The 23374-nt window shown below is 45.6% G+C and overlaps 1 protein-coding gene across 1 annotated transcript in view; it reads right to left on the minus strand.

Annotated features, from left to right (window-relative positions):
- Window positions 1-23374, minus strand: part of DNAH11 (dynein axonemal heavy chain 11) — a 4227155-nt gene that overhangs the window by 913125 nt on the left and 3290656 nt on the right. The window contains exon 64 of the mRNA XM_069648254.1: window positions 2404-2639. Within this exon, the coding sequence (XP_069504355.1) occupies window positions 2404-2639 (236 nt within the window). The remainder of the gene's footprint in view (window positions 1-2403; window positions 2640-23374) is intronic.

A 23374-nucleotide genomic window follows, 5' to 3' on the forward strand; every position in this document is an offset into this window, starting at 1 on the left:
CTTATCTCAAGACTTATCTCAAGAGTAAAGTGAGCAGTACAAGAGATTACACAAAGGACAACAATCACTATGGTTCAAACAAACACTGATTCAAGGTTTCTGAGTAAAAGAATATACATTTACTTACATCATCATTTATAAAACAGTTCACTATCATAAAGCAGCAGAAAATCACAGTCTTAACATACTACAACAACACCCAATCAATTCTGGACATGTTAAGCTCCAAATGAAGTATGAGCAAAATGGCACTCCAGTAATTTAAAAGGGAGGAAAAACAAGGTTATTCAAATCAATAGCACCAACAAGTTATAGGCAGGGCAATCTAGAAAAGGCTACTACAACTAGGATTCAAGTCAATAGGTCTGGGCCAATGTTAATGGTTCAGAGTCTTTTCAGAGGATCACACAGTTCAAATTAGTTTGTGGTCAAGTCTTTAGCAAGAGTTTAAAATAAAGTTGGTCGGAGGAAAAGTTACTTAAAGGAGAAGAGAAGGACAAGCCTTCAGAGAGGCAAAAGATTTCCCGCACTTTCACCGCGGTCAGGCGGAACGAACGACTGAATTTGCACAGTACCTTTAAAGAAGAATGCTGTAGCTGAGGCAGTTGTTCCGGGCAGTTGTTCCGGGCAGTTCCTGCAGGCTCACGGTTCCTGAAGCTTCCGTCATGGGGACAAGAAGGAGGACTGCTGGGCGGTCCTGCACTGCCCAGGGCAGAAACCAGCAGCAGAGCAAAATGACAAATAAAAGGTGCGCTCCTTAAAACCCAAACTGCTTCTCTTCCCATTGGCTATCCGATCTAATGCAGCGATGCACAGTAAATTCGACCAGGATGAGGACCGGTGTCTGGTGTTTGGCGAGCTGGTTGTTCCCACCAAGCTCAAGGGAAGAAGATTCCTTGCATATCTTCTCTGTTGTCGAAGTTTCAGGCGATTCGGACCTGCAGCAGGGCTTCACCGGGTGCCCAGTAGTTGCAGCATTCATCTTCCTTCAGCTTCTCATTGGTTCTCTCATTCCAGTGGTGACTCTGCCTTCCAGTCCCAGAGACTGGCTATTTATGCACCAAATCCCCCATTCACACAGCCTGGCTGTCAATCACACAGCAGGGTGGCTGTTATGGCAGGGCAGTCACCTAGCCAATAAAACAAGTGTGTGACTTGGGTCTCAAAGGAGACCCCGTGCAGGGGGCCTCAAACCCCTCCCTCACATCCTGTCCACGCAGACACTCAGGTGCCTAAGGAGGGCTTCTGCGCAGAAGCCCACCAAAGGACGAGGAACAAAGGAACCAAACCTGGTTTGGCGCGCAGAGGAAAACACTAGAAAGACCTTTACACAAAGATATGACAAAACAACTCGACCGGAACCAAGTAAAATTAAAAGTGGATTACCGGGTCTGAGTTCCAGGCTACCACCATAGCCTCAATGGTACCAAAGGCTATTTTCATAGTCTGCGGTAGAATAAAAATGGTAGATACCACTGCCACCAGCCAAATCTTAGAGAAAGGGGAACATACTAATGTTCCATGAGAATCAGACAAAAGGGGATAACTATTAACCCCTCCAGTACTCTATTGGAAGATAGGGTGTACTGGGTCTGCAAATTTAAAAAGACTAGCAAAGTCAATGGTAACTTTACATGTTCTGGGAGACAGTAGTCAGTCCCAGAAAATGGAGTTTAAAGTGGGAAGTCTGAAAAGACAACCCTGTGTCACTGCACTAAAGGTGCTGGGTGACACACAGTAAAAAGATGATGCCTATGGGGTGGGTGAGACTCCATAGTCCATGAGCATAAAAATGCACAGCACACAGCAACACACATGTAAGAGTGGGAAAAAAAGGCTGACACTCTTACCAGGTAAACAGATTAAACCGTAGAAATCCAGCAAAGCTGCTGAGGGACTCAAAAGGTAAGGGAAATTAGCCATTATGGAGAATTCTCCCTAACATACCCCATTTCCTCACCTCTACTATACCTTCTCACAAAAACCCTTCCCTTCACCCTTCCCTTCAAGTAGGTTGACACTGCTTCTGGGGAGTGCTACACACTGTTACATTAGCATAATTTAACATACCGAAAACCGTCGAAGGACACATCTTTGAGATCATGAACGTTTTTTATTTCAAGAGTCTAAGCCTTCCTTTAATATCACAGTACAGACAACTTGAAAAAGCTGTCTTCATTTCCCAACTAAATTATATCTAACAAGAATCCGGGCACGCTGTTCGCTAAAACTGTGGAGGGTATTTATGGTGCGTTCAAAGTAACATACGAAGAAGCAGTCCGTAAATAACTGTAATGCAACCATTTAATAAGCAGCGAAAGTGCATTCTGCGCAAATATCTTCAATGTGAGGGAGTGAGTTCATTATAGTTCACACATAGACCCGGTTGGTTCGTGCACATACCCTTTCTCTCCCAGATGCAGCACTTTAAGGTCAGTGGCATATTTGTTTTTTATCCATTTACTGCCCTGCTGCTGTGGATCTATCATCAGAGGCCAGCGCTCACAGGCTGTGAGAATTGTCGCATTTTCTGTTGACATCCTATCACTGGGCAGCCCTTCGTTTTGCCATGCTGCCACGGTGGCATCGTCTGTCAGCATAGCAGTCAGGCCCAGGTCCTCCGTGACGGGAATACAAATCTGCGTCAGAGAGGAAAACAGACATCAAGTAAAGTCGTGAAGTAGAGCAAGACAACTCAGAAAATGCACAACACTCGGTGGATCAAAACATGCCCCTATTCGCTACAAATCATCACTAAATGCCACTTTACAGGACAGGGTTAACATATTTTCAATAAATGGTTCCTAGATTAAGGGTACTCCAAACTTTATTTTAAAGATTTAGGGTGGGCATTTCGCCACTGATGCTAAAGTAGTCAATACCACTGGAAGTAGACTACCCCCAATCACAGCACGGCCAAACACTGCTAGTCTGAGCAGGAATTGTCAAAGCGAACAGATCTGGATTTTGTATAGGTGCTCGCGTTGAGTTATGAATGGACAGACGTTTGCACGGATGCATGTGTGTGTAGCATAGATGGGTTTATGAGCGTGATTGCTTAGATGGATGCAGAAGTTATTCTTTTAATGGATGTGATTGGATGGCTGAATGTATATTTGTGTTTGACTGGGCAAACACGAATGGGTGTGATTGTGTGGACGGGTTGGATAGGTGTGATTGGTGAATGAGTGAGATTGTGTGTATGAATGGGTACATACAGGTGATTCAATGTGATTGGATGAGAGTGACAAGTTGACTGAATGTGACTGAATGGGGGTGATTAGGAGGAGGGTGGCACGGATGCCAATGGATATATGCTTGTTATTGTGTGATAGGTGCATGGGTCTGAATGAGTTGCTGCTGCACCAGGTTACATTGATTGGTGGATTGGTGAAATAGGATGATGGGGGAAATTGGATGCTTTTGATTTTTTCTGAACCAGTGTACTCGGCCTCAGAGTCATTCTCCCATGAGAAAAATATTTAAATTATATGTTTAAATGGTAAATTTGAAAGTCCACATTTTGAGAAACACCGGGTATAATAACACCGGGTATAATGGTATACAATTAACAATCAATTATATAGGGTAACAAAGAAAAAAAAAGATGGATGTCAGGTCAACAACAGCATACAGGTGCATTATACAAAATGTTCATGGTGCCTAGCACATATTTACAATCCACATATCTTTCATGATGATATACAAAATATATTCCGGCACTGCAACTATAAAGCACATACAGGTTTCATGCTGCCTGTGACCCAAATATATGCCAATGAGCAAATATAGGCCATTGCACTATTCATGATGGTGACCAACATGTACGCCTGCTCTGCCATTATAAGGCATGGTCATGATGCCTGTGTCTGCAACATATGCCAGCTTTTCCCTGAAAAATACATTGGTGCAGCCAGTGCTAAAAAAAAATATTGGTTTTGCCCCTTTCATGATTGTGGCCGCAATATATGCTAACGCTGCCACTGTAAAGCACACATTCATGAATCTTGTGTCTACACTAAATGCCAGAACTGCCCTGTAAAACACTTTGATGCTGCTTGTGTCCAAATAAGTGCCAATATTCCCACTGGAAAATGTTTATGATGGTGGCCACAATACATGCCTGCACTGCCATTATTTCCCAAACATATGATATGATATGATAGTGTATTTATATAGCCCCTATACACAATGTGTTTCAAAGAGGGAGGGAACAAGGGAAAATACAATGACATTCTTACAGGCCATGAACAGTAAGGATGTGAAATTAACTATCGTACTCGGCCTGACGACATTTCAGATAGTGCAAGAGCTAAGACGTAGATAAGGAAGGGAGGGAGAGAGTGGGAAGGAAATGGAAACAGACAGGCGACTACCGTACTAGACCTGACGCCATTTCTGGTAGAGCCGGAGAAAACAAAAGGTGAGGGAGAGGGGTGCAGAAAGATAGGGGAGGAACAAAACAAGCGACTATCATACTAGGCCTGATGACATTTCAGAAAGTGCTGGGGGGTGGGGAGGAAAAAAACAGTAGGGGGAGGGGGGAGGAGACAGACAAGGTTGTTATCATACTAGGTCCTGGGACAATTCTAATAGAGTAAGTGCATAGAAGAAAGTAAGGGGAGGAGATAGGAAAAAAGGAGAAGGGAAAGGAAGAGAGAACAGAGAGTTAGCAGTCAAAAGAGTGGAGAAGCAAGAGGGGAGAGTGAATACAACTGCAGAAGTCAGTAGTAACACATAATGGTGCAAGCCAGGATACAAGATGAAGATGGGAACAGCATGATTTAGGGCCACCATGAGTACAAACTGCAAAGGAAGTCCAGCATGAGAGTTGAGAAAGGGTAATGCACTGTGAATGAATGAAGTCCATAAAAGTCAAATCCAGCATTGGCCACGAGACGGTGATGGTGAAACCAGAATTTATCAGGACAGACTCCTGCAGACGTAGGCTTGAGAGGGGTGAGGGGGAAGCAGGGTAGAAGAATCAAGCAAAACAGGCAACACCTGTGTGCGAGAATAGTGGGGGCACAAGGGAACATCACCGGGGGACCAGAGGGGGTGGGGATGGCCTGTGGGGACAGAGGGAGTAACACATGTTGGTGCATGCTTACCTGCTCTCTGAGCAGGGGGTCAGGCCCTGGATCCTCCTGGTCCTAACAGGTCCAAACAGGAATTGGCCTTTTCTTCGTCTGCCCTTCGCTTTGGAAACCCCGGGCGAGAGACACCCTTGACTTAAGGGTTAAGAGAAGGAAAGAAGAGGCAGGGCTAAGAAGGTGGGTGGTGCTTAGGCCAGGTGACCGAGATCCACTTGCACCCACTCCCATCTGCAAAGGAAAAGAGGATGGAGGGCTCCTTAAGTAGGGAAAAATAGCGGCAAGCAGCAAGGCACCAGGTGGGTGGGGCTTGCTAAGTGGTGAAAAAGAGCGGCAAGCAGGAAGGCACCAGGTGGGTGGGGCTTGCTAAGTGGTGAAGAAGAGCGACAGGCAGGAAGGCACAAGGTGGCCGGGGCTTAGGCCAGGTGACCTACATCCACTTGCACCTGCTCCCCATCTGCTCCCCAGTAGTGACACTGTTAAACATTTTTATGATAGTGGCCACGATATATGGCAGCATTGTCACTGTAAAGCACATGCATATGGTGCCCATGTCTACAAAATATGCCAGGATTTACCTGTAAAAGGCTTTCCTGTTGCCTGTGCCCAAATATATGCCAGTATTGCATCTAGACATTTCTTCCATGATTGTGCCCACAATATACGCAAGAGTGTCACTTTAAATCACATTCATGGGGATGAGTGTCAGTGCCGGCCCTCAAATTCATAAAGCTGGTGCTGCACCCTAATCCCCAGCACATACACATTCTACACAAACATGAACACGCACACTCAGATTCAATCAAACACACGCTGCAGGTACAAAGTATGATTCATACCACGTACTGGGGGAGTCACACTGTTAATGGTTTCAATATGCTTATTATTATAAACAGGTCGCCATTTTGGAACAGTGATAACATCTTAAAAAGACATCGCTAAAATCCCCTGTGTGCGCTGAGCCCCGGCTTGATGTCTGCTCCGATTCTCAGCTGCCTGGTCACAGTTAGAGAAATAAAGATAACACTGCAGTATTAGCTCAGTAAATAGCAGCCATTGCGGATTGGGAACTAAGTTATTATGCAGTTTGACAACATAAACAAGGACTACAGTGAGCTACATTACCATCAATAAGACAAGCACAACGTGATACAGCACTAAAGTAGAAAACACATGAATGTACCCAGTAGCAGGGAAACAAGACATGCTTTTTAAAGCATGATTTAGAAATTTCTCCCCTATTTAGACAGGTTCATTTATTCCTAAAAGTTGTCTGCTGCTGCAAATTAGCCTTCAGCAGGATGCACTCGTCATACTTGTTGAAGCCATTGGGGACCCTCTGACTATGTACCTGCAAGCGGCTGGCAGAGAGCACAGATTTCTCTAGGAGGACCTAAACCTATGTTTACTTGTTCTCTTCCGATTTTCAGTCAAAATGCCTCCAGTGGTAAGATTTTCACCAGCGTTAAAACACCAACTCTAGCAACCCCATCTCAGAAAAATATGACTCCGAGAAATTGCTTACATTAACAATGAATATAGGAGTGGGTCTGAGCTGGCCTTAAAATGATCTTACCATTTAGCATCTCCCACAATGTATGCAGTGTGTCATGTGTTGTCTCATACCGTGACATCCTGGTGACAGTTTTTATGCAAAGGGTTTAGCATGGATGCAAGAGCTTGGAGAGGTCATTTTGTGTGCTTCCATTTAGGGGTTTTCCAAACCAGGCTCAGGGTTTTGACTGGTGCTCTTTACTTTATTGACAGTTAATACAGAGTTTTCAAAGCTGGTTTGATATGGTAACTATGAGAGAATTCAAGTTGTGAGCAGTGTGATTTTGGACTCTGTGTAGTGTGTTTATTAGCTTCTGTGGAAACCATGTGTACATCAAATTTCAGTAAGCTTTTTGGGTGCTGACCAAGGTAAGGTATAGAACAATGCTCTGGTCGAGTCGGAACAAGTAAGGGTTCCTTTCACTTGGCACACATAATAGAAGCTACACTTACTGACTGTTTTCACTTTCTGTCAAAAGAGAGTGTGTTGTAAAAAAATCACTCCTAAATTGCAGACCTTTTGGACTGAAGTTGGATGTGGACACAGGGTGGAAGGCTTAGCAAAGAACAATGGGGAGGGTTAAACTGGACCCATTAACAACATCACTTTTGTAAGATTGTCCTTTAAATTACATGAAGTCACAAACTTGGAACAGGCAATTTTCAGTCTAATGGTAATCCCAACTCCTTTATGTACGTACGAGTTTTAAAAAGCACATACCTAGCTGGGAAGAAATGGAGTGCTGTGCATAGGTGATGATACGAGTGGTTTACAGGATGAGTGCTGGGGTAGCAGTTGTTGCTGTAATAGCAGGCCTTGCAAATTCTTATAAATACCACTATTTGGAGTGGCAGAGAGTTGCAGTCCTGCAGTCTACTTTCTGTTTGGTCAGCTTTCCCTGTTCACTCTTACCTGGAGGAGGAGTTTCAACTACCTTTCCATAAAGACCCACAGCTATGGTGGAGCGGAGGAGAGTGGCAGTCCTGCAGTCATGGCAGGCTTGGCTGCGAGAACTGCCTCCCCGTCAACAACACTTCATGATGACGAAGCCCGGTGGCTCCGAAGCTCACGACTGCGCTCTAATTCTGAAAAGCTCATCACAGCTGATCCACAAGAGAGTAACCCGCTGACTTTGAAACAGGGTCAAATTATTCCAAAGAAAGCTGAGAATAAAGAGCTGGGTGCCCTGATGAGGCTGGCGCTGACAAATGACTCTATCATGCCCAGTCCCGGCTCAAAAGCTGTGCAACTATCTCCTGAAACAACGAATACACAGTGGGGGTCATTATGAGGTAGGAGGTAACCATGCCGCTATTAGCGGCATGGCTACCCCCTTACCGGGTACCGGGTCCGGGTTCCTTGAATGAGGAATTACCAGGCCATTCCGAGCTTGGAGGTCCCAGTAATTCATCACTCAAGGAACCCATCCCCATTCCCATTCGAGCCCCAATAGAGCTCAATGGGAATGGGGAGGGTGCTAACAACGGCCATGTTAATAACGGGCCCGTTGTTAGCACCCTGGTCTGCTCGCGTGACTCGCTAAGGACGCCTGGTTTTACGGTGCCGTTAACCCCTTACCACCTACCTCGTAATGACCCCCAGTGTATATTTCCAACAACCAGCGCTCAAACAGTCGTGCCACCTCCCTCACCACCCAACCCGAGCCCTCTTACCAGCTGTCCCCGCAGGGGGGCCATGTCTTTGTTCCAGGAGGTGTGCAGTAGGGCAGGGGAACACGTTGGCGAAGAGGAGTGAGCCCTGGAGCCGGCCTGTGATGGAGACCTGGCCAGTGAAGTGTCGGGATCGGAGGTCGCTTTCCCGCAAGGAGGAGGTCCGTTGCCCTTGCCAACGGGAGGCACGCTGGTGAAGGACTTGGAGAAAGCTGCGGGCGGAGCTCCCCCGGCGCTGGTGGTCTGCATGCAGGTTCACTCGAACGCTGGACCAGACACACCCCTCCAAGACTTAGGGGAGGCTGCAGAGGAAGCAGAAGTCCGGAAGGGTTTCACCTCCAGCCAGTCTCCAGTAACTGACCAACTCGTTCTGACGAACTGAACGTGGTCACGTCAAGGCAAACAGAGGACAGAGACCTGACAACACAGGAACAAAATGCTGTTCACAACCCAAGGAACAAACTAGATGTTTGTTAGACTTGGCTCCTTTGGGAATAAAGAAACTGATTACAACAAAACAACAAAGAAGTAAAAGACCTCATCTGGATGGTCCTATAAAGAAAACACCTGTAACTAAATCCAGCATGATTGGAAAAAGGGGCAGCTCTTCGACTAAAGTGGGAGGGAAAGTGACCCTGATAACCCTGCTATCAAGCTTCTTCTACAAACAGTTGCATTCTAGTAATGCAAATAGACTTGCACTGTCAGATGCAGAAATTTTAGAAGCAGTCTTGGATATCCACCCCCCTTCTAAGCATAGGAGAATTGAAAATCAGAAATCACTGATGTCAAACTCTCAAGAAAACGTCAAATTGTTCCCACCAACTCAATCCCCAAATTTTTCAAAGAACCCGGAGTCCAAGACCCATGCACTGGAGGAAGGATCACCTCCTGAGGACCTGGTGCCACACTCCATTCCTGGACCAGACAACCATCCACAAAAGAAAAGTGACTCAATAACAGACCCACAATGCGAGCAAAGGCCCAGTTGCGAACTTCCTGCCTTACGCATTCCAGAGACACGAATACCTTTGGATACCCTTTCCCCAAATCGCCGTCTCAACGTGCTACAGATATCACCCTTGCAAAGTCACTCCCTGGAAAATTCAGATACGACCACACTTGTCCCTGAAATAAGTGCAAATAGCTTGACATGTAACGGTAATGGCCAGCCTACGCTGGTCATTTGGAACATCAGTTGTGCCTTAGACGAACTTGAGCCTATGCCAAACAACACCTCTATAAACCTAATTCTCATGACGCCCACCAGTCATCTTTGCGACAGGACGTCCACAGAAGACACTCAACCGATGGTCACCCCAATCAGAGACAACACAGATCAGTCCTTGGCCCTCTGGCCACTCCTTTAATTTCGAACCATCCTGAACCTAGCAACAAAGACTCTCCGTCAAAGAAGCCGGATATTTTTTCCATCATGTCATCAATTACCATTGTGCTGGCTCCTTTTACCAAACTCTACGAGTCAATCTACGACACAATGAAGGACCACACTATGATCCAGGCCATGATCCATACCAAGTTTATCTTCCTGGAAGGGTACATAACGGCGCAGGAAGAAAGAGCTAAATCAGCGAATACAAACACAATAGACTTGTCCTCCAGGCTTGCAGTAATGGAGAGCATTCTGGAGCGCCTGGATAAATCCAACTATTTCACTGGCGATAACCCACTGTTAGCAACTTCACTTACATCAGTGTCTAATCCACCAGCTTCATCACAGACACTCTCGAGTCTCTCCACAGGAGAACAAAGCAACCGGAACACAAAGCAAATGCCACTCGACTTGGACAAAAACACAAATGATCCAGAAGTAGTTTTTATCGTTGACGAACAGGAACAGGTCGAAGGAGTAAAGTCTTCTCTTGCAGGTGGCCCGGAACTAACCTATTCGATTTACGACAACGCCAGTACTAGACCAGTCAAGGCTGTAGGCAAGCCGGCCAAACCTGGGTTCAATCCAAGTCACTGCTTAGGACCTATACCCAAAACAACCTCAATTACATTATAACGAACGGAAGGCGTGCACAGGCCCACAAGTTTGTCTCACATCGAGGGCTTGTCTAGCAAAAGCTCACAATCCTCGCCCAGAACCCCTGAAGACTTCTTGACATCCACGGCTCTAATGAACCTAAGTCAACACCTGGACGATGTGACCCCGCTACCAGACCTCAAGCACAGACATCGAAGTCCTCAAAGGAAGGTTAGCTTTAACAACCCTAAATTGACTGGGCGCTCTAGTGAGCACGAACCAGAGGTTGTCCTTTCTCCACCTTTCCTTACACTAGCAGAACGTAGGAAAATAACTACTTGTGCCAAGGATAGGAGTCCGTCTGAGGCAACTGGACCACACAGAAGCTCCCAGAAACAAACAAACAACGACGGCACCGAAAACAGAAAAGCCACAACCCTATGAGACACGGCCAAAACACCAGGAATACCATAGGAAATCCCATGAGCCAGCAGAAAGTGAGGAATTGGCAAAGCACAATAAAGACCTAGCTCATCCGCCACAGCGCGACCAACGCCATAACAAAGGATCTGTAGGCCAGCGTTACAAATCAAAAACAGAAATCTATCAGAAAATGTCGAAGAAGAAAAAGTTTAACTCCAAATGGGTCTTTAAATTAGAACAAATTCCAGAGAACCACAACGATGTAGTTCTGAATAGAAGATCGGTCCTGAAGCTGTTCCACTATATTCCAATTCTTCGCCAAATCAATACTGATAACTTGAAAATAGTGGACCCAAGTCACCGACATAGAAAACCATTAAGCCACATGCACATCTCGTCAACAACGATCTCCAATCTTCTGAGACACGAATCAAAGGAAGTCTTAAAATTGGGCTATAACCTAACCAAATTTAAGGAGAACACTTGTCACTCAAACATACACCTAAATAGACTTTCGCCTGTTAGCCGAGTTAAGAACCAGACTGTATCCCTGTCCTTTACTGCTTTTTATCGTGTGTTCTGTCATGTTTTCCGGACAGGAGTTCATGTGGGACCCCTGGCGGTTCAGCTCTCTCCTTTGGTTTTGGTGACCCATGGGATACCCTTATTGCACCATTGGGTAGGGGTACAACCCTGTACCCCTAGTGTATGTTTCTGGGCACCTGGGTGTGACCCACAGAGCAGGGTATGGGCTGGTGGCAGCTCCATGCTGAATTTAACAGGTGCCCTGAGTATCCTCCATTTTGGGATACCCAGGCCCTGCCATTGGAATCAGTTGATTCCTGATAGGAACCAAGATGGCCCCTGTGGCCTCTTGCTTTGTATTGCCTAGTACGTTGTTTTCCCAAAGTCCTGGGAAGCCCTGACTCTGTCCCTTAACCGGCTGTTGGGTGGAGGTTCCATATATGGTGTTGTTGTGAAGTCCAGGCCAGACTGGCTGGAGCTTTCCCAATGACTGTATGTTGTGGGTACACCCTGTGGGTGGGATCTGGGTGAATGGAGTGTGTGACGAATATGCATTCTGTGGTGTGGGTGTCTAGTATCTGGTGTTTGACACAATGACTGAGACAGCCCTGCCCGAAACTGGTATGAATGCAGTGTGGAGTGTTGAATGGCTGGGTACTTGTCCCAATACACATAACTTGTTGTGAGTGTCTGGAGAGAAGTGAATGGCTTGAATGCACTATGCACCTGATTGGCTGCCTGCCTGAGTGAATGCCCTTCTGACCGATTGGTTGCCTGAGTGTGACCGAGCAGAATGAATGGGAGATCAACTAGTATATCTGGGGGCCTCTCACTGCTAGAATTCATTTTCAGAAGCTGAAGAGTAACTGGAGTGAAACTGAAGCTTAACCTTGAAGCCCTGCTGGAAGAGAAGAATTGCTGTTGCTCTCCTTCACAATCTGAAAACTGCTGTGTCTCCAAGAACTGACCCAGAGAGGACCTGGTAAGGCACTCTCTTCCCGAGCTACGAGGGACCATTGTGCACCAGCAGATCTTTGCCAAAGCACCCTGGTAGACAGACCTTCGGCAGGCTGCCGAACCGAGACGGGGACTGCTGCGGAATCCAAAGGAGAAGCGCCAGACTGTTGTCCGCCACTGTCGATGACCGCCGTCGCTGACCGGAGCCGCCGTGCTCCCGTTTGCCTAAGAACTTCATCTGAACCAAGGACGCTCTCGTCCACATCGTCACAGCTGTATCCTGCTGGAGAAGGCCTGACCGTCGATACGCCGAGGAGCATCCGCCGGTGGGTCTCCCGCCACCCAAGGACCACAGAGACGCCGACGACTCGACGCCCTTGCTGGGCAACAGTTCTTATAACTCTTTGCGGTCCAGAACTATCGACACCAAGGTGCCCCGCACGCCTCTTCCTTGCAGGATGTTTACGCTTCCCCGTCAACGAGCACCGCTAGGACCGAACCTGCAACTTCACTGTCGTAGCTCACCCTGTTCCCCGTTAGACATTCGATGACCCGTGACTCCTGGCTTAAAGGGAGGGCACTCAAGAAGGGCTGTCGATTCCCCGCCGAGGAACGCTACAACACCAGGTACTTTGGGGTTGCAGAACTATTGGGAAGTCTATTGGGAACAATATATGGACTGGGCTTGTATCTTTATTCTACAGGTTGCCCAGGTGGGGGGATATCCCCTCAGAGCTGTGTTTAAGTGTAGCGACCAGTATTCTGCTAATCGTTCAACCATCTTGCTTTCCTTCCTCTCTCTACTGCTGGTTTCCTCTTTCTTGATCTGTGTGACATTTTGACAGTATAGTTGATGTACTTTAATGAGATCTGATAATATTTGTGGTACCACTGTAGAACTGTATATATTTACTTTTTTTGATTTTTGGAGCACACAGTGAGTTATTGGGATAGTGTACATAACCTTGAATATTAATTGTATAAAGACTGTGTTTTAACCAATACAGTGTGCGGACATTCCTTTGTGGGTGCTTGGGGACTACACTGTACTTAGGAACCAGCCTGCATCACCTCCTGAGAAGCTAGGCCTTGATTGCTCGTCCACTGCTACCTTATAGAGAATCTTGGCTGGGGTCCTCTGTGCCTCTCCTCTACCATATAGAGAGCAGAAGTACAGACCCCCCCTCCGGCCTTTACACAGACAAGGTCAACAGAACTTTTCTCGGCTGGAAAAACTCAGCCAAGCCACTGTATACGCTCCACTGAATCTACAAAGACTTCTAGAGTGCATCCAGATATCACTCAGGACAAGTCGCCAGCATGCACTCAAGCTTCAAGCTCCTATCAAAAATCTGAAGGGAAGGCCCATGTTGGAGGTGCAGGCCCACCTCCATCATTAGGTCTAAAGCGCAGAAACTACTATCTACATCCCGAAACTGCAATAGACCTAAAAAAATACGAAAGCACTATCACACAAGAATTACAGGCAGAAACAGTTTTCAACACCCGTCAAGAAAAAAGGCTTTTGAAACAGGGCTTTTGGTCGTGGCTCCCAAAAGCCCTGACACTCCACTGTGACAAATAGCAATCTAAGTCCATGGATCACGCCTGGCTGGAGAGGCCCCTGCCTGATTTCAGAGCTGCCGACCTAAGGCTAGGTTTCTGGAACACCAGGGGCTACCTCCACCTGACTACCACAGGAGACGTAAACTTGGGAGCCTATGACATAATATGCTTCCAAGAAACTTGGCTTACCAAAAAGCCAATACTAGACGGATATGAAACTATCTTAGCCCCAGCCAAAAAGGGTCCAACGGGCCATCCTTCTTCAGGCCTTCTTATGGCCTGTCAAAGTGGACTAGGTCTGGCCGTGACAGAAACGTTGGAGTCAAACTATTCCTTGTTAGCAGTCATATTGAACTGGAAACAAAACTGTTCACAGTCTAATACACAAGAAGCCACCTCAATCGCCATTTTGAATACGTACTGGAACCCAGTAGCAATAAACACCACCCAGTACATGGAATTAATTGAGACCACGCTCAACAAGATTCTAGCGGACCACCAAGTTTATTACATCCTGGTGTGTGGAGATCTAAATGTGTTGTGCAGCAAACAAAAAAGGAAGACCACTGCCTCTTCAACTGAAGACAGAAGGATCCGTTGGTTTAACTTGATGAATTCAAGGAACTTGACCAGTCTTGACTTGGCCTTCAAAAAGAACGATCATCTTCCAACATGGAAAAACAGCAATCTTCAGTCAACAATCAACCATATTTTTGTATATGGTCCACTTCAACACCTGACACGTTCTTCGAAGTAATACAAACAACTGCCAGTGATCATAATCTTTTACAGATGACTTGGAGGATGGCTTACAGCCCCCCGGAAAAGATGAAAATCACATTGGAGCTGAACTCCCAAGGCAACAGATTCAAATTAACTGAGAAGAGTCCAAGAGAATTAACCAGTAAATATACCAAAGAAGGCAGGTCCGAACATCCTGTAATGGTGGACTATGGCTCATTGTTGACCGCTTATAAGCAACCTAGAATGCGATCCAACTCAACCGTACTGCCGAAAAAACATACATACGATAAACTTCTGGTCCTAAAGCGGCGAGAATTTTGGAAAGCTAAAAGGAAAGCACTAAAAATGGAGCAAGATCAATCAAAAACTACAATTCGTGAAATAACGAAAAACTACCGATCATGGATTAGAAGCCATCGGTCCCAGCTCCATCAACAAGATGCTGAAGCAATCCTCAAGGCATTTAGCGGCAACAACGCTAGACAATTTTGATCTCACCTAAAAGCACAGTCTCAACTAGCGGGGACGTGATCTTGAATAGAATAGGTGAATTGACCTGGGTCACTCACTTCAAAAACCTATTCCAACTCCCAGAACAAAAGACCACAGAGGACCAAACAACAATGGTTTTCAAGGTAAATCATCATGACCTACGTGACTCCCTAAGGCACAAACAAGAAAGACACGACCCAACACCATTTGAATGGGCGCAATTTGACAATCAATCTGAAATTTGTGACCTTCTGAAAAAGCTGAAAAACTCGAGGGCGCCTGGACCGGACGGTATCACTAATCTTGACTTGAAGTCCCACCCGTAGGAATGGGCAACTTTTATAAGAGCAGTGTTCATCAGATGTGCAGAGACCAAATCTATTCCAGCTTCATGGACTAAGGCCATCGTTGTCCCGATCTTTAAAAAGGGAGACCATAAAGACCCAGTCAACCACTGCCTTATTGCGTTGTTGGACCCTGTCGGCAAGATATTTGGCTCCCTTCTCCTGAAGAGATTTCAAACATGGGCACTCAATGCACCCTGTAACAACCACTTCCAATCTGGATTTAAAAAGAACACAGGAAGAGCTGTAAACATCTTTCTTCTAAGCATCCTGAAGAGCAAAGTGATGGAAGGAGGACCAAGACTGTGTGCAGCTTTTGTTGATCTATCACAGGCTTTTGACTGGGTGGATAGGGCCCGCCTTTGGAATGAGCTTCAGCAATGGGAATGCCCCAAAACTATCCTTGAGCCGATAAAAGCGCTCTATATAAACACTATCATGCAGGTCCGCTTGAGCCTACAAGGCATTCTCTCTACAGCCAACCCCCCTTGCTTCGGCCCTATTTTCTGGCCTACATAGGCGATTACAGCTTAGCAGAAGAGGGAGTGAGATCTTTCCCGCCGAACTTGGTCCAGGTAAAACTCAGTCGACTTTTATATGCTGATGACCTGATTTTACTTGACCAAACTTCTATTGGACTGCAGCATCAGCTGGATAACCTCTTCAAATATACAACCGGCAACAACTTAGACATTAACATCGAAAAGACGAAAATCATGACAGTCGAGAAGTTTTTCAAGAAGGCTGGGAAACCAAAATGGTCCCTCGATGGAAGGCCCATAGATAAAGTCAAAAGCTTCAAATACCTCGGTATAATTTTGGACAGCTCAAGAAGGGATGCAGCAATGCAAGCCAGCCTGCTACTCAAGATCAGAACCTTAGTCACTCAGAGCAAGGCTATTGATAGAAAATTCGGGAAATTTTCTACAATTCCAGCCATACATTTTTACAAAATGAAGGTGGTACCTACAATCCTCTATGGAGCCGAGGCAATGCCAACCATACCGGCAGTCATCTGGGCCAGACATGAAGCATACTATTGGTAGACAGTGTTGGGTCTTCCCAAATTCACACTGATAGCCGTAATTAGGCGTGAACTCAGTTTACTCTCATTGAAAGGTACTCTAAACTGCAACTCATTGATGCTATACAGGAAATGTATGATGCCTAACACTACCTACTTATACAGCTTGATCAACAAAGAAATGACCAACTCAAAATGCACAATGTTAAAAACTTGGAGAGAAACCAACATTGCAATTTTGGACACAACAGCATGCGACGAGTAAGACCTGATCAATAACCCGCGAAAAATATGAAAAAGATTAAAGGAACTTGACTGGATAGAAATGCAAACACAGGCCGCAAGAAACAAACTGACGGGCCACCTGCCCCCAAACTTACAAAACTGAACGATCTCCAAGGATACATCAAGAAGTTCCCAAGCAGGATGGCCTGGAAAGCCATCTTAAGAACCCGTCTTAATCTACTTGACACAAACGAAATTAGAGCAATAAGAGGCCTCTCGACGACCGACTCATGCAGAATATGTAAAATCCCCAACGAGAAAAAGTCAATCCGGCACCTTCTTTTATCCTGTCCAGGCACTATTGGGATCATGTCACAATGCATTAAGCACTGCGCCACAAACTGTATATTGGCGGAAGAAGAAACCTGCTGGGCAAGGATGATTAGTGGAGACAAATCTACCTGGCAAAGAGCAACTTCAATTTCATGACAATGTTGTCAACTTTCTCAACTCCTGCGGTGTAAGGAAGTTAGACTCGAGAACCTGGACTCAGCTATACGAGCTATACGAGTTACAGTTTCTTCTCTTCTTTATGTATTCTGTAGACAATATGTTACACCATAGCAATAATGAAAATGCACAAGTTGTAATAAAATCAATTTTATTTGATTAAACTGAACTAAAATAAAAAAAAAATAAAAAAAAAAATCCTGCTAGGCCTGCAGGGCGAGTTCCTTAGTTTACAAACTCGACCTAAGAGAAATGTACTTGCCCCAATGTGACAAAATATTTACCAGTGCTTTTTGGAAAATGGTGCATGTGGCCATGAGCATACTTCATATTTGGTGCAATGCTGCCAACATTCCTATACTCGCCAGCATGGTCAAGTATCATGCACATGGTACTCGCCGTTCATAAAAACTGCTTGCCAATGCTAAAGGGCTAGTAGATTTTGTGAGCCCTGAATAGGTAGAAAACCAAGGAGTGGGGAGCTGCAGAGAAAGGACAAGAGAAGTAGGATTGAGTGGAGTTATCAGAGATTTGTGAAATGTTCCCTGAAGAGGAGGGTCTTCAAGTCCTTTCTGAGTGGTGAAATAGAGGAGGTAATCTGATCTGCATTGGAAATATGTTCCAGACACAGGCTGCATAGCATGAAAAGGACTTGTGACAAGGTCACCGGCTTAACCTTGGTGACCAAAAGTGTTGAGGTTCAAGAGGCCAAGTGCCACTGCATGTTAGTAGGACCAAGAGTAGGCAAACAGGCAACTCCCAGACAACTCGCACTGGTTTGCCACACTAAGGCAGGGGCAGTCATGGGAGCACTCCTACACTCACCAACCCCACTCATGGTCACACCGCTTGTGGACTGTCCTAGCCATAGTCAATATATTGGGGCTCCTCGAAAGCAATTTCTGTCCCCCTGGCAGAACCAAACACCCAGCATATGAAAACCAATCCCTTTAAGGAAACAGCGTTGCAGTATTTTGAATTCACCAGCAAGTACAGAAATACACTTCTCTCCTCGGCACAGCTGCCAGAGGAAACATTGCTAAAAAATGAGTGAGGTTCGAGCACTAAGGTGATGTATCATGGATACAAATTTGTTCTTAACAAACAACAATTATGAAATTAAAATTGACAATGTACTCTGTGCAAGACACAAAACAAGCAAACACAGTTCTCCCATCTCTGCTAGTGTCTCAGTGATTACAACGTTGCCATTTACCTGCAATAAACATATTACATTGACAACAAACAGCTTCCCTTGCTTACAACAGGGTTAACTGGCTTTTGATTTACACAATGGACAGATAATAGACCTAGATTAAAGCAGGGAATGTAGGAGGACAGCAAGTAGGCTTTAATATAAGTTAAGACTAAGCCCCTTTCAGTCCACATGACCAAAGGTTCATGGTCCAATTACAGACTAGTCCAGTCCACACTATAAATGTGCAATCCCTGCCCCTAAGTACCACCCAAGGGGAGGCGAGAACAGAAGATAGCTTGCTCAGTTAAGAGTGTGGGCTGTTTGAAAAGGAGTTGAAGCAATATGTTGGTAGGATATTGCTAGGTGAGAGGTCTGTTGGGGGAGAGTTGGAATATAGCATCCGATGGACCATGGCAATAGGTCAGGGTAGTGGTCATGTACAAAAAGCACCTTCAAGTTTCACCCTAGAATCCTGGCAGATGAGGCTGCTGCTCAGAAAGACCCACCTCTACCATCAACTTTGTGAATTGGGCAAACCCTGGACACCTTGACATTATTCTCCATACTACGAGAACTGCAATCCCCATCCCCACCCAACTCCAACTGCACCAAAGACATCACCTGATGCACTAAGATACAACACGCACTAGTGAGCAAAATCTCCATGCTACAAGGAAAGATCCTGCAAAAGAAGCATACATTACCTATCCACAATAACATTACTGAGCCCAGATCATATGCCTAACTAGGCTGCCAGCGGCCATTGGCCGCCGGCAGGCGAAGCGGCCCTCTTCCCAAGGCCCACGAGAGGCAGGGCTATCACCTGTTTTGTGCCTGTTTTGCCGTGTCTGCCGTCTGCCAGACCCCCTGGCCCACGCACCAGACTTCTCCAGAGGTAACACTTTCCTTCCTGCCAACCTGGTTGACTCTTATCAACGCCCTTACATCCAAATGCTAGTAGGCCTCCTGTGTTATTATTGAACTGAAATCGTTTTAATTAGATCTACTGCTGCACTTGCCAGCCCACCCCACGAAACTACTATACCTCATGCCAGACTGTGAACAACACATCCCTATAACCTTGCTGCCATACTGCTACTCATCTACTTGCTCACGGTTTACCTACCTGCCTGTATAGTATTTTGGCCTAATTGTGATTTTCGCACCTAGTTAGACCCTTGCTGGCCTATTGATTCTACTGATACCTGATGCCAGTTGTTGCACCTTACCCTAGCCCTGCCTGATGCTAGTCACTGTGCCTCACCTGTTTGCTGCTACTAATGCTTGATACTTGATGTTACCTGATGTGCCTAAGACTCGAATAGAGCTGCGCTGTATTTTGCACTGCATTCCCTGATGTGCCTGATATTTGAACCTAGCTGTGCTGTATTTTGGACTGCATTACCTGATGTGCCTGATATTTGAACCTAGCTGTGCTGTGTTTTGGACTGCTTTCCCTGATGTGCCTGATATTTGAACCTAGCTGTGCTGTATTTTGGACTGCATTACCTGATGTGCCTGATATTTGAACCTAGCTGTGCTGTATTTTGGACTGCATTCCCTGATGTGCCTGACACTCGAATCTAGCTGCGCTGTATTTTGCACTGCATTCCCTGTTGTGCCTGACACTCAAATCTAGCTGCGCTGTATTTTGCACTGCATTCCCTGATGTGCCTGACAAATGCTGACTTTCATTGTGCCGCCCTGGTCACTATACGATTGATGTTATTTAGTCTTTCCTAGGCTTCTGAATACACTGTACGCTCAGGTCACCTTATGTTTGCTGATATTTAGTCAAATCTAGGGACTTGTATTCATTGTGCCGCTCTGGTCTCTGATACCACAGTCCTATCTATTGAGACCCAATTTTGACCCTTGTGAAAAATTTCGCAGGTATCTTACTCAGGTAGCTAGTACTACAATCATGCACACCAGTGTGCTCCTTCTACTATACTACACTTTAGCCCCATGGGCTGCCCCAGCCACTCAGTTACCCACTGCAACAACCTCCTCCTATTGGGTTAAACCTGATCAGCTACCTAATAGTCTGGCCTGCCCTAACCTTCACCACCAGGCACTGCCTACTGTGACTGTGACTTCTATAATGAGCCCTGCAGCAACCACTGCAAGTTTACACTACTCCAGTAACCATATTAACCAATACCTTAATGACCCAGTACTGTGGCTGGAACATTTCACCAGGAAACCCACACCCAACCAACCTTGCCTCCTCGTTCTCAGAAACAAGAGACTAGGCACTAGATTCTGCCTACGACACTCCTGCAACAACGCCACCAAGCAAACCTCTCATACACCACCTGGCTCACCCCCATCTACCGCTACATGCAAATCCACTACCACAGGGGATAAATTGCCTGTGTTCAAGGGCGCCCTTATCAACGCTAGATCTCTCACAGCACACGCATTAGACATTGCTGACCTCATCACCACCTCTGACCTTGACTTCATCGCTATATCCAAAACTTGGCTACATGCCGCATCTGTCCCTTCACTATCCTTGGCTTTACCGCCTGACTACGGCATCACGCGATGTGACCGTACCACTGCCCAATCCAGAGGCGGTGGCGTGGCCTTCATCCATAAAAACTCTCTTGACCTAAGAGTGGTATCTGACTCCAAACTCGAATCAGCTGAATCGTTGTCAGTCAAACTATCACTAACGCTTAACCAAACGCCACCCTCCACCTTATCTATAGGCCCCCAGGTCCGGCACCGACCTTTGTCAGTGAAATATCCACTCTCCTCCTTGACCAAACTAAAGATAACTCACAAACAATCATCCTAGGCGACCTTAACTTAGGCCTTGGTGACCCAAAAGATCCCGTGGCACTAGATCTGGAGAATGTCTTAACTGACATCGGTCTCACCTTGTACATTCAAGAACCCACCCATATCAAAGGCAGGACCCTTGACTGGTTAGCCGGCTCTAACTGCAATACCCCTTGCTTATGATCTGACCATCACATTATAACTTTCAATATCGAAGCAACTCCGCGAGCCCCGACACCGATAGCCCCAGCACTCCCTACTAGAAGTAAAAAGGACATAACTAAGGAGAAACTCCTCCCACTGTTACTCCCCTCCCTCAATGCAGCCACCTACACCTGCTCTGATCCCACCTCCCTAGCAGACACCTATAACCAAACTAGGAAACCAGGCTGCTGTGGTCACACCTTATTACTGCTCCAGAAAAAAATTATGCTGTTGTGTGATAAGGAAGTTTAATTGATCTGCCCTATGGATTACACGTGTTTCGGCAAGGTGCCTTTCTCAAATCAGGGCTTAACTAATTATGACCCATCATAAGTGAAAATAAAAATGCACCATCCAATCCCCATGTACCAAACCACATCGTAAAAATCAAGGTAAAACGGAATATCCAGAAAAGAAAGTTAAGTAATTCAATCAAACATTATTGAGAAGAAAACAAAAGCAAATGGCATTTTTTAAACCTATGCATTTCAATTTCAGTTTCCCATTCACAGAGAGAGAGGGTAGGGGATAAGGGATGGATGTTTAGGTTTGCAAAAGTCAAAAGGAAAAAAGGAAAACACATTAGAAATTAATAATTGATGAGTGGTTGTGATTGAACAAACTCGTGCTAAGTGTGCTGTGATGTGAGAAAAGATTTCTTACCCAACTTTATTTCTCTTGATCATTACTGGAAGTGTAATAACGGGGATCAATCCCAACTGTGAGGTAAGGGTGTGGAGAGAAAGGAAAGAAGGTGGCGGTTTGTGAACACTTCTATGCACATTGTCAGCTAAAGTTGCAAAAAGGAGCTTTTACTTTTAATGCGGGTTGCATCATGTTAAAAGGCTTGCGCTGCCCTTGGTTCCATTTTAATAGAAGTTAAGACTAATTTGCTAATATTTGCGGTTGTACATTAAAAGCCACAAATGGCGTGCGTGCTGTCAGTTGATTTAAATAGCTTAGACCCGATTTTTACATCACATGTGGCAATAGCTGTAACTGATTCAACAAGTGCTACTCTTTGTATTAATATTAATATGTGCGGTTGTACATTGAAAGCCACAAATGTCGTGTGTGCTGTCAGTTGATTTAAATAGCTTAGACCCGATTTTTACATCACATGTGGCAATAAATGTAGCTGATTCAAACAAATCTGTCCTTTAACCAAACTATGCTCACGGCTATAGACTCTATGGCACCCATCAAACTTAGGAAGGCCAAACCGCGAGCACATCTTAATTCATGGTTCACCCCACAGTTAAGAATGCTCCGCAAAGTTAAACGCTGTGCTGAAAATCGCTGGAAAAGCCACCCTTCAGATGAGCATAACAATGGTTTCCTTCTTGCCTCACTCACCTACAAATGTGCTATCATCACCGCAAAAAAAGAGTCTCTTAATAATCGTATTCTGCAAGCTGATTCGAATACAAAGGAACTCTTCAGAATCCTAAAAGAGCTAGAAACTCCAGTCTCCCCCCCAGACACTTGCACGAAGGACAGTAAATGGTGTGCTAACATTCAAGCAGCCTTACTGAATAAAATCTCTACACTACAATCTAAAATTAAAGACAAACAGGACAGTCTGAAGCTCCACAACTGCTCACTCTCCCCTGCAAGGGCCCTCCCTCTAGACACTGCTAATACCAAACCATTTGCCTTCTCACCACTCACCGTTACTGAGGTAGAAAATATCATCCTGAGAATTAAACCTTCCAACTGCCAAGGTGACCCTTGCCCAGCTTCCATCATTTAGGACTCTGCACATGATTTGGCCCCATTCATTACGGCCTTCATCAACGCTTCCTTCAAAACAGGCATTGTCCCAGACAACCTTAAGGACGTTTGGGTGATCCCACTGCTCAAAAAACCTTCCCTAGAACCCAAGCATACCTACTAACTTTCGACCTACCACCACGGTACCGTTCTTGCTTAAGATTTTAGACCGCGCAGCATACCTTCAGATGCAAGATTACTTGGAATCCAACAATCTGCTAGGTCTACGACATTCTGGTTTTCGTCCCAGACATGGGATGGAAACTGCTTTAATAGACCTCAAAACCCAAA

This window comes from Ambystoma mexicanum, chromosome 2q, assembly GCF_040938575.1.
Source record: "Ambystoma mexicanum isolate Mex_15411 chromosome 2q, UKY_AmexF1_1, whole genome shotgun sequence".
Taxonomy (NCBI): domain Eukaryota; kingdom Metazoa; phylum Chordata; class Amphibia; order Caudata; family Ambystomatidae; genus Ambystoma; species Ambystoma mexicanum.